At 38.4% G+C, this 12,796-nt stretch overlaps 1 protein-coding gene across 1 annotated transcript in view; it reads left to right on the top strand.

Moving 5' to 3' along the window:
- Nucleotides 1-12,796, top strand: part of vwf (von Willebrand factor) — a 105,258-nt gene that overhangs the window by 83,901 nt on the left and 8,561 nt on the right. Inside the window, exons 46-51 of the mRNA XM_069908995.1 lie at nucleotides 421-461; nucleotides 3,903-4,016; nucleotides 7,876-7,974; nucleotides 8,553-8,681; nucleotides 9,692-9,731; nucleotides 10,662-10,765. Coding sequence (XP_069765096.1) covers nucleotides 421-461; nucleotides 3,903-4,016; nucleotides 7,876-7,974; nucleotides 8,553-8,681; nucleotides 9,692-9,731; nucleotides 10,662-10,765 — 527 coding nt within the window. The remainder of the gene's footprint in view (nucleotides 1-420; nucleotides 462-3,902; nucleotides 4,017-7,875; nucleotides 7,975-8,552; nucleotides 8,682-9,691; nucleotides 9,732-10,661; nucleotides 10,766-12,796) is intronic.

Genomic DNA, 12,796 nt, shown 5'->3' with positions numbered 1-12,796 from the left:
TTTTAAAAATTAGTTGGAGCTCACCGCCATACCTCTTTACAGCATCAGGTCGCCAGCAAGAATATCTTAATTTGTGATTTTCTTTTGGTGGTTTGCAGCTTGCTATTACTTCTCCAGTGAAGTTAACTTAGCACACCAAATAAGGTGATAACCAGATTTCTAAATGCAGGACTGTAATGAAGTTCTCAGTCAAACCCTGCATAATAATTTTGCACCAGTTGAAAATTGTACTCCTTCCTCTTCTCCCTTAAATTGGTCCCTTGGTCTTGCAATTATTATGTCAATATTACATACATATTGGCATAAATTACAGATCAAGGCCCCACTGGAGGATATTTTCTTGTAAGTTATTTACTATTGAACTGGTCTATGAATGAAATGGAATGTACATAAATACTATTGATTAATATTTATGTTTAGTTCCAGGAAATGTTTGCTTGCTAAATGGATCCACAATTGGGGTAAGAGAATGGCTGTTATTATTATTTTATTTATCATTGCACTGTAGTATATCATGTAATAGTAGGTGTCCTTCTGAGTGAAAAGTTCAGTTTTATTGTCAGAGTACATACATGACATCACATACCACCCTGAGATTTTTTTTCCAGTGGGCGAGGCAGAATTACCCCTTATTGGAAAAAATCAACTGTACAGAATGTACACATTTAAACAAATAAAGAGAGAATAAAGATCAATACACTGCAAAAATAGGAGTCCTTAAATGAGCCCCTTTTTTGTTGAGGAGTCTGGTGGTGGAGGGGTAGCAGCTGTTCCTGAACCCGGTGATGTTAACCTTGTGGCACCTATATCTCTTTCCTGATTGTAGCAGTGAGAACAGAGCGTGTACTGGGTGGTGTGGATCTTTGATAATTGCTGCTGCTCTCTTTAAGGGTTAAAGTATAAATTTTGACAGTACAGAATGTGTAAAGGAGTAAATCAGGCAGCAGTAGTTACCTGACACCAACTTTCAGTTTACAAAGCACGCAGGCTAAAGGAATAAAACAGAATGGAGGAAGTGAAAATCTCCGGAATTAGGACATTGGAAATAACTACATTGATTGGATGATCTCCTGGTTTTGAAAGACAGAGAAAAATATCTCTCAGAGTGGTGTGGCTTGAAGAAGAATGAGAGGAAACGTAAGGACACACTAACTGAAGCTTTGAGATGGGCAGAGATATGCGGATGGAATAGGATTAAAGGCTAGTGTGGAGAAATGGACCCACATGAATTATAATTTGAGCTAAGCAGTGTTCTATGTGACATTTGGCATCCAATATTTTGAAAACTCATCAGGGTTTAATCTTATCTGCTTGATAATGATATCCATGTTCAGGTCTGGTTAAAAAGTAAAGGTCACGAAATACTATATTTAGAATGTAACATATATGAAATTCTTAAATTTTGTCTACCACCCTCCCCCAACCATTAGAACATCCAGCCCCGCATTATGTGGTGAGGTATTTATAATCATCAGGCCCTCTGGAACTGTCCAGCGCTCTCCAGGAATTAATAATAAATCTCTTGGACAAACTGGAAAAGCCAGAGAGATAGTAAACACATTTGTGTTTTACTTCAGATAGTTTTGTAGAAGGGTTTGAAACCCCAGAAAATCCTGAAAATACTCAGCAGGTATAGAAAAAAAACTTTGTGAATGGATGGACAGCCAAATGCAAGAAATCAACTGAGGAAATACATTGAACGTGTCCAAAAAGAGATGAACAGTTCCGCTGGCCTAACAGAAGCTGATGGGATATAATACTAGCACATCTTGCAAGTTCCTTGTCTCGTGATGGTTCCTCCTTGTGTGAGCTATCACCAATTGGTGCAGTTTGGAATCCTCTGCACAGAACTGTTGTAGGTGTTGGAACTTGGTAGAATAAAATGAAATGCATAACAAAGGTCTCCAGAGAGTGGAATCTTTTAAAATAGGCCACATTTTGGAAAGAAGAATGATGTGTCGACTGCAAATCAAAGTACCTCTGATGTCATAAATCTGATGAAAACAGAAATATTGAATTGGTCATGAAGTGAATGGATAAGTTGGTCTTTCACTCTTTGAGTTCTAGTGAAAAATTATCAATCAGAAATGTTAAACCTGTTTCTATCTTCAACAATGCTGACTGACAATGCTGTGTGATTCCAGAAATCCTCGTGATTTTGTTCTTTATGAATCTGTTCACTTGAAATTGCATCACTTTTTACCATTATTAGAATGACGAGCTCTCTGTAATCAGTTTTCAATAGACTACAAAGAGTTCACACTGTTAAAAGTACTGGAGGAGTGTGCTTAATAACACTGAAAAACATTGATTACATATTTCTCTGTAATAGACATGTAGGGGGAATCCTGAACAACCATCTGTGTGTGATGGAGTTTTCCCATAGCATATTTTGGAAATGAATTCAGTGAAATGACATTTGTTTTTAATTTGAGTGGAGACTTGCACTTTAATAGTCATAATTTGCCCTCTTATCTCTATGGGCAAAGAATGATCACTTTTTGCTTCCAGTTGCTAAAGTCACCATTAGGGTTGCAACTGAAAAATACATTTATACCTTGCACCACATGTGTTTAGTTGTCAAGCGCATGCAACATACACTTCTGATGGTTATGCACAGAAATTCGGATCTGAGTGTTTTAGAGGAACATGTTCATCGCACATCCATGTGGATCTGTACACATGCGCAGGATCCCAAATTTCCTCACAATCCGGTAAATGTCAAATATCTCCATGGAAGTGCTGGCTTTTTTTTTGCAGAACTGTGAAACCAATGAAACCTCGAGTTTTATACTGAATGATGTCACGGCTGTGAGATGAAAGCCTGCCCTTGAAATCACAAAGTGTTTGTTGGATAGGAACATAGGAAGTAGGAACAGGAGTAGGCCCATCGAGCCTGCTCCGCCATTCAATACGATCATGGCTGATCTAATTGATGACCTAACTCCACCTACCTGCCTTCTCCCCATATCCCTTAATTCCTCTATCATGTAAACGAATTTTAAATATGTTTAATGAGGCAGCCTCAACCACTTCCCTGGTTAGAGATATTCTACTCCAATATGACTAGGAACCCTTCAGCACCCATCGGCACATCCTGGTTCCTCTTCAACCAGTTTTGATAGTCTACATTCATTCCTTCCATTAAATTTCCTATTGATGAATCACGCTAAATAGTCTGAAATGGAGGACCAGTTCGAAGAATATTCATGATCAATTTTACTGCTGCAAATTTTAAAATAATTTACAGATAACATTTCACCCAATAGCACTACATTAGTAATGCAATGAAATTTAATATTTTTAGGCTTGATTATGTTAGGTCTGCTTTGTTCATGAATGAGTGAGACAAACACCAGACTGAGTCGAAATCAGGGTTCTTTGTTCTTTATTACCGGATTGTAACACTTGCGACTAACCATGTTAGTCGGAGAATGCATTCTGCCGTTATCAGCAAAATGGTGATTTTTTATACCCTTGGATACGTGCTTAGAACATCATCATATCATTACTTGTCCAATGACTAAAACTGTTGCTATCCTTTCCCTGCTAGCTTCCTGCCTCTCAATCCATCAATGTCTCTCTTATCTTGTAAGTACAAGGATGCATTCACATCTTGTTACAGCCCTGTCCATCTCCCAAACACTCCCTGTAACTCCTTACACATTCCCATCTCATGATGTTTTACCTTACAATTAGCAGATAGATTATTATATTTGTACTTAATTATTAGTACCAACACCAACAAACAGTGATATAGGTGATCAGCTGAACAAATAAAGCACTGTTATTAAATGAGGCACATTATTCCAAACATTCAGTTAAAAGTTGAATGACCTAGGCATGTACGAATGCTTTATATTAAATAATTTTAGCAAATTAAGTCATTCTGCTTTTCCTAGGTGGGAAAATCATTGAAAATTGATGACTGCACTGAATGCCATTGCACAGAAAATTTGAGTAAATTGACATATGAACTCCAATGTAGAACTATGCATTGTACAAGATGTCCTGAAGTAAGACATTTTTATTGTTTACTCCAGTTAATTATTTCATGTTGTGTCCTTAACGTGTGGGATGGGAGTTAGAGAGAATCATTCAAATCGACCATTCATGAGAATGGGTAAATTAGTTGGCTCTTGACTAAGTTATCTACCTGGGATTATCATGTCTCTTCATTTTCTTCTTTTAAGAAAAACATTCGGTATGATATTCAAATTATTGGCAAAAAGTGTATGTGGCAAGGTTATCTCTTAATGCAATTTAAAAATGGCAGCTGGTGAGGAGAATACTCTGACATGGAACTAACTCTCCTAGTTGGTAAAGACAAATGGTCACCATTTAACCTTGAACTTTATAAACGTTTCGTCAATAGAACAGAAACAAGAATTAGTTTGGATACAAGAGTGACAAATTATATCCAAAAATTAAATTTAAAACTGCTCTGTCAGTTTAATACAGAGTTTAGAATCCATAATACACGACCAATGGTGCGAGAATATTAAGTCAACGGGATGAAAATTCAGGCAGTGAATTCCATCAACAGTTAATGCAGATACATGTTAATGTTAGCACCCAAAGACCAATATTTCTCCTCACAAAATCAATGAAAGATGAGAATCAATGACAAATTTAAATATGTATGATTCAAGATTTAATTTATTGTCATGTAATAAAAAGTGTCATATTACATGAAATTGCTTTTGTCTGGTGTATAAACCAGACAGATTAGCCATCGGCAGAAGTTACCTGAAATGCCTCTTACAGTCACAGAAAAAGAAGCAAAAGAGAGTTCCCCCAGAGTCACTGTGTGTCGGTGGATTTGCCTGCAGCTCTCCCAAAGCCTCTGCAGCCACAGAGTCCAGTCCAAACCATCGGCAACCTGAGCTCCAGATCAGAACCTCCAATATGATTAGGAACCCTTCAGCACCATCGGCACCCTCTCACATCCTGGTTCCTCTTCAACCAGTTTTGAGCCAATCTGCAGCCAGTCCCTTGACCACACTCTCCAGCACCTCATAGCTTCCGTGGGTTCCTCGCCTTGAGTCACCAGCAGGCCGCCACCTGTGTGGTTCCTTAAGCTGCAGAACCATTCGCTTGTCTGCCACGGTGGTCACCATCCTCTTTGCTTCTCCTTCTCAGACAAAGAGGTGGAGTGATCTCCGTTTTCTGTCCTCTGCTTCCCTGGAGTCTGCAACCTCTCGTGGCTGCTGCCGATCATAGGCGCCGCCATCTTGGGCGCAAACCCCACGGTCACGGGATATTAAATAAAACTACTGTCAGCTCCTTTAATGGGCTGATCAAAGTATGTATGGAGCTGATGGCAGTTGAACTAGGCGGTTGGACTCCGCGAGAGCCCTGTATTACAAACTAACAACCCTTTTAATTATTTTTGGGAGAAAAAGGACTTTGTTCGCGCTAACATTGGAACGGCAATGTAAAATTTACCAGACAATGTTAATTTCAAAATAATAGGTTTTTTTAATTAAACTATTAATAACATAATATTTCTTACTTATCTCTAAACTTAACTCTAAATTTAACCCTACTATGTGCAAATGCAAAATGTAAATGTGTGTGTGTGTGTGTGTGTGTGTGTGTGTGTGTGTGTGTGTGTGTGTGTGTGTGTGTGTGTGTGTGTGTGTGTGTGTGTGTGTGTGTGTGTGTGTGTGTGTGTGTGTAATAAAGTCCCACTTTGAAAAGTCAATTTATAAAACTTCAGCACCATTTTAGTCTTGCTTGAAGGTCTTAAATTCTCTGTTTATAAATAATTACGAAGTGCTTTTAAACATCATATTTTCAGGCTTCTTTATTCACAATTCTGCCCTCTTTTCAAAGAGATGGCTATTTTCTTCCACAATGAATTCTCAAACCCAGATAAGGGTTAAACAAAGAGGCCATACAAAAATAGACCCAGCAGAATTCTGTCCTCTTTTCCAAAGTGAAGTGGTCTTCTTTATTTCAAAAGTCATTGATTCTGTGTTCCCCTTTTCCCAGGAGTAACACACACAACAGCACCTATTCTACTTACTGTAACTCAACCCTGTCTTTTTGGCAGGAAAGGGTTAATACACAGGGTCCAATCCCTGTGTATCACAGGATTTTGACTTCTGTCAACTCCAAACCGAACTGAATCATAAATGTCTGAATTCAATAATATATTTCTCCAAATCATGTGACCATTTACATCATCAATGAGGTCAATTCCAGTTCTTGGAAACCATATGACCATCAGTTTTATTTCTACCAAAATTCTGTTCCTTTTTTAAAACTACTCCATATCCATAACAACCTCTGACAACCTCTGTTCAAGATGTTTAAGTGGCTTAATTTAAAATCAGATGGTTTCCTCAGCAGTTCTCATTGAGTACTTAGATACTTCAGTTTTTAATAAAGCAAATGCTCCAGTGCTCCTGAATAATTAAGAACCAAGACGATGCGACTCCAAGAATGAACTCTCTTCTCTGAGTACAATGGTACTCTGTAAATGTGCTGTGACCTGTGTGTGACCCTGTACCAGCCCACAACTAACTAAGAATACATATCTAGATAAAATATAGTTGGAACATTGAACTAAGGATTTATAATAACTCAGATTCGTTACAACTGTACCTCCACTCCCCGCTTTCCGTGGGCCGCACCAGTGGCTGCTGTTACTGCAAGTCTGACAGTGCGCCATTTTTAAAAATGTTTCAGATCTTCTCTTTAATTCTGTGGCAACATTGCAAATAAGTCTTTCCAATCAACTTTATTCCAAGCATTCACCCAGAATGCAAATGTAAGAGCTTTGTATAACAGTATCTGAACATGTTGATAGATCATAGAAATTAAAAAATGCATTTCATGGTTAATTATCCATATGCTGTACTTGTACAGAGGAGGAATACATGTTAGGAATGAAGGCTCTCCTTTTAACCCTTTTTGACTATTACACGGTGAAAATTTTAAAATCAATTTAAGGAGTAACACCAACAAATTTGAAGGGAGTGCAGATTATAAAGCCCTGTTAGTGTGCTCTGGAGAGTAATGAAAATGGTTGTTATTTTGGAATGAAATAAGCATGAATCAAGTCATGATCTTGTAATGTTCAGTCTGAAATTCTAGTCTTATATCAAAGATCAAAGTATTGTTTACATAATTTTAATTTAATTAAAAAATCAGGATGAAATATGGAACCAGATTTTGCTGTTGTTGATAGCAACGGTGTGGAGCCTCTCTAGTGTCCAGCTGTTGAATTCTCATGACTATGTCAATGGCACACAGAGGTCGGGACTTCCTGACCGATCCAGTGGCTGAACCATCATTTCGCCCTTTTTTCAGGATCCACTTGGAGCTGTGGCATTGCATATCTGACTCTGCTCCACTGATTTCACTGGGAAAGATTTTGAAGGAAAAAGGGGTGGAAAGTTATTTGTAAAATTCTTTAGTTGAATGTTTTTAATTATTTATGAATGAGCTAATGAAAAGTTAGATTAATTTATTTTATTTTGAAGCTTTGTAATGTTTCTGAAAGTCAAAGGTATTTAAAAACTTAAAATTATTAATACTTTTAAAGCCATGTCTTGGTTTAGTCAGGTGTCTGACACTGTCTGGAACTGTCCAAGTTATATCAAGAGGATTTGCCTTTTTACTGCACAGTAGAAGGTCATTTTACTGCTAAAACCATGTCACTGACATGTAGAAGGTATGTGCATGAACTACAAGTTGTGATTCATGTAGGAGTGTTGAGTGGGAGAATGCCAGTCCATGATCCAAACCATGATAATTAATGTGACCATGGCAAATAGTCGGTAATATTGGTGATGATAATTAATTTATATTACAAAGAAAACATTTGTAATCTTTCAAGACTTTGTTATTTGCTCTTTGTTCCAGGGATATATAAACATAAAAGAAAATGGTTCCTGCTGTGACCGATGTGTGTCCACAATGTGCAAGCTTAGTCTGAAAAATGGCACAATGGTTAAATTGAAGGTTTGTATCTGCATGCAGAATTTAGATACCTGTTTCAACAAGCGCCTCACCATGTAACTTGGGTGTTGTATTTGGGTCAGTGTTAGCATTTTCAACTCAGAGTCAGAGAACAATGGATTCAAGTCCCATTCTGTTCATGTGGACAAAATCCAAAGCTCCTGTCAAAGTTGCTATTTTGGCAGAAGCTGTCTTTCAGAAGAGGTGCGAAAACAACATTTAATGTGGTCTGCTTTCTCTGGTGCTATTCAAAAAATTTATGGGCATCTTAGTCAATCTTTAGTTCTCAGCCCAAATAACTCAGAACAGACCACTTAATCATTCCTGCTTTTATTGTTTGTGCGATTTGGTTGTGCATATGCTACTGGCCTCATTACAACAATTACTTTACTTCAAATGCACTTTGCTGGCAATAACTGCAATGTACCAAAAATCCCCATGAAAAGTTAATTTCTGTTTTTGATGGACCCTAATAAAAATCGTTAACATTCACAGTTTAAAAAAAAAGTAGCTCTGTTCTCAAATTTAATGGTTTCAACAGGTCTTAATAACAATGTAAAGAGAGCATTTTGTTTCAACAGGCAGATGAAAGCCTGGAAGATAACTGTGACTTCTACAGATGCAAAGTGAATGAAAGAGAAGAATTTGTGTTAGAAAAGCGAACAACTCTCTGCACACCATTTGATGAGCAACAATGTAAATCTGAAGGGGTAAGGTGTCCAAACAACCACTATCTTCAAGTGACAATGTTTAATCAAATTCACTCTGCCAGACTAGAAGTATGTGATGTTAGTCTTGCTTGTAGTCCATAATCATTATTGCAGAACATAGATCACATTGACCATGGTAGATCATTCATCCAATAGAAGTCTCACAATCATGTTTGGAGAAATCCAAGGATTCACTCTCTTGCCTGGGAACTGTAGCCACATGTTGTTAATGTTTTCATGAAGGAGAGTTTCATGACAACGGTTTTAATCCTCCATTTGGCTGTTTAACAGAACATTCTGATATAAGGGGAAATGTCAGACATTTGAATGTGGCAGTTTTGCTGTTTCTTGTCATAAAGAGATTATGTACTCTGAAGGGTTTGCCATGGCCATCAGGTAGCAAGGGGTCAAACTCCTCAGCCTTCCCAATACCCCCAACCACCCTATCAGGCAGGGACAGCAGACTGACTGTACAATGAATGGACTGGTATTGCATTGGGAGTCACTTCAGAGCTGAGCAAAGATTGCAAATAGGCATGACCTGCAGAGTTCAAAATGGCTGCTGCTTGCAAGGGCAAGAACCAAATCCTGACTCAAAATAGTTAAGTTAAGGAAAACATTTATTCTGCAGCAGGGAGATGACATCCACAGGCCCTCCAAATCTTAGTGGGACAGCATTAAAAAAAAAAGTATATTCAGGTTCATGATTTGGCAATCTGACCCCAATGAATTTCAGCCTTTCAGTAGTAGAAATAGCTGATACCATGGTCTTTTTACCTGACCTTGCTTTCCAACACAGACAATACACTATGCAACTGCTTCTAATTGTAATATGATTGCAACTTTATATGCAGAGAATATTCCTAAAGAACAAGGAAATATTTTTAAAATTGTAATTAAAATTTTGGAAATACTCAGCAGTTTGGTCAGCATCTAAAACTAATTGACTACATTTTCCATATAGAAAAAGAGAACTTTAAAATATATTCTTTCTCTTTCGTGGCACACAGGGTGAGAGGGTACGTGTGGACAATACCTGCTGCTTCACCTGTGAGTAACCATGACAGCTTCTGTTTTAAACTGCCCATCTACATATATGGAGCAATTAACACTATTTAGTTTGTTGAAGGGATATTGCTGTGGGAAGAGAGATAGAAATGTAGAGATTTTCTCATTAGAATATAGGAAATTACAGGAAGGAAAAAGATACCTTTATTTCAAAGAATTATACTATGTTAACTGGTTCCAGATTATTTATGCTACTTTATTAGATGGTACCAAGGTGATACAAGTTCGAGAACAATTTTACACAAAGGATCATGTGAAATTTTTGTCTTCAAACTGTGTTGAATCAGGATCAATTAATACTTTTACAATAAAACTGAATTCCTGGTGAAGGGAATTATTGAAGGGCAAAAGTGACAAAGGTTAGAGTGCTTAAAATCAATGGTGCATTCTGCATTTATACTGAGACATATTTATGTGGGAAGGGATAGGTAGATTATGGAGAGAATACTGTTGAAGATCCCACTGTTAATCTCAGAAAGAGGAAAGACGCATCAACTCCCAAACAGTCCGTGGATGTTCTTCAGTTATATCAATTTTCCTAATTATTAGGCTTATTTGAAACTCCCAGCAAAGAGCAGGTATGTGTTTGTTTACTGGTCTTACTGTGATCGCATAATGCACTTCTGGAAGATCAGTCAATCGTAGTGAAAGGTCATTTTCTTTGCACAGTGGTCACACATTGCCTTTAATTGCCGCTTTACAGTGGACACTGGCATAAGATTTTTTGAGGATGGGCCCATCACCCTAGATGTGATAATAATTCCTCCCCAAGCAAAATACAAGTTTACAACTTTCTCATAGTGCCTATGACCTAATAGATATTATGTTCTGAAATATTGATTAAATGAATGCATTTGATTGTAATGAATTGTGAGAAAATGATTTTAAGATGGCTAATATTTTTGTATTCAGGCAAATACACGTCAGAACCATGCAAAAAAGTAACTCGTTTGATTAAAAGGATTGCCATGGGTGATTGTGCAACTGAAGGGGATGTTACTATGCATCTCTGTGAGGTACTACTTATGATATCATTTGCTACTGCTTTTGTTCATTGCATTTCTGCTCTGCGCTGGAGCATCAGGCATTGATTGGGCTGGTTACACAGCCAGGAAGATGAATCATAGTTCTCTTTGAAGTTTCACCCTCCCTACTTTCTACCCATTCCATAAGTATCTGATTTTCTGATACCTCATACCTTCTACCACACCCAATTGAGGTGGAATGTCCTACTCTTTGTACTCTGCCATTCTTTGTGTGCCACTTAAGTCCATCATTCACCATGATATTGGTCAATTCTTCCGTCTGGGTTGAGAGATCCTTCATTCTCTTAATTTTTTTTAAATTTTAAGTTTATTTGTCACTCAGTACTAGGTACAATGAGAGGGATTCTTCTGTAAACAGACTAAAGAGTTAAAAGGTAAAGGTTCCATTATTATCACGTAATATGAAATTCTTTAACTTTGTCTACTCCGTAAGGAAGACAGAGAGTCGCCACTTTGTCCAGCGACCCTCACAGAAATGAGACTCCAGTGTGGAATGAACAAGACCAGTGCTCTAACAACTGAGCTATTGGAGCCTCTATCTCTAACATTACATAAAGGCGTGTAAAGAACACAAATTTTGGAGTTGGGGTTTAGAATGAGAATGAAAATCATTTGGCACCAAGCAAGGGTAACGTGATGGCATTGTTATAGGGTTTATTTATAAGCCTGATGACTGCAGGAAGGAAACTTTGAACTCTTTAAGCCTGTTTGGTGTGTGCTTTCACACTCATAAGCCTCCCCCCAACTGAAGAAGGGAGAAGAGAGTATGTCTGGGATGTGATGGGTCTTTCGGTACATTAACTGCCTTTCCTAGGCAACACAGAGATGTAGCTGGAGTCCCTGGAGGGAAGGATGTTTCCGTGAGGTTCTGCGCCACATTCACTGCCTCCTGCAGCTTCTTCCAATCTTTGGCAGTGCAGCTCCCATACCACACTGTGGTGAATGCAGCAAGGATGCTTTTGGCGGTACACCTGTGGAAGTTGTTAAAGGATGAGGGGCACATGCCCCTTTCTGACTGTTATGTAAATATGCTTGTCTCAAGTCAGGCCATTGGAGATATTGATTGTTAATAATGAAGCTATCTTCTCTTTTCACTTCAGTGCCATTAATGTGGACAAAGGTGTAGACTCTGACATTCATCTTATAAATGTTGTGAGAGAGGTTGTTATGTTGGCACCATGCCACTTGTTGATCAATCTCTTTCCTGCATTCTGTCTTATCATTATTTGCTACTTCAATTGCAGTATCGTTGGCAAATTTGAGGATGGATTTAGCTGTACAGCTGTGAGTGTAGAGGTTTGAGTACATCCTTGAGGAGTGTCAGTGTTGAATGTGATCATGGAACAGATGTTGTTACCCATCTTTTGTGATTGTAGTCTGCTGGGCTACAAGGAAATCAACGATCCAGTTGCAGAAGTGGAGCTGAGACTTCGATCATGAAGTTTGGGAATGAGTTTGCTGTGGAGAATGGTATTGTAAGAAGAGCTGTAGTTTATGACCAATAGTCTAACATGGGTCTCCTTGGTGTCGAGGTGCTCTAGGGCCAAATGGAGAGCTAGGGAGAAGGCATCTTCTTTGGATCTGTTTGGCTGGTAGGCAAACCTAAGTAGGTTAATGTTGGCGAGTAGACTGGAGTCATGACCAGCCTCTTAAAGAACTTCATGATATCCTTTTATAAAAATTTATAACAAAGTTATTGTAGACTTGTGGGCAGAAATGGCCTGTTACCGGGCTGAATGCCTGTACGATGGTAGATGTTGAAGGTACTGTTCAGTTGTGATTTAGGTCTGTTATTATGCTTTTCTTCAGTACTGATATGATGGTGGCCTTCTTCAAACTAGTGGGGACTTCGGCTTGCTGAAGGGAGAGATTAAATGTGTCTGCCCGATGATCTGCACAGGCTCTCAGGACACATCCCAGTGCTCCATCTGGGCCAGTTGCTCTCCGAGGGTTCTCCTGCTGGAAAGTAATGACCGTGGGAACGACGTCACTTATGCTGGT

The sequence above is a fragment of the Narcine bancroftii genome, chromosome 13, assembly GCF_036971445.1.
Source record: "Narcine bancroftii isolate sNarBan1 chromosome 13, sNarBan1.hap1, whole genome shotgun sequence".
Taxonomy (NCBI): domain Eukaryota; kingdom Metazoa; phylum Chordata; class Chondrichthyes; order Torpediniformes; family Narcinidae; genus Narcine; species Narcine bancroftii.
The sequence above is the reverse complement of the archived record's forward strand: the minus strand, read 5'-3'. Positions and strand labels throughout refer to the sequence as shown.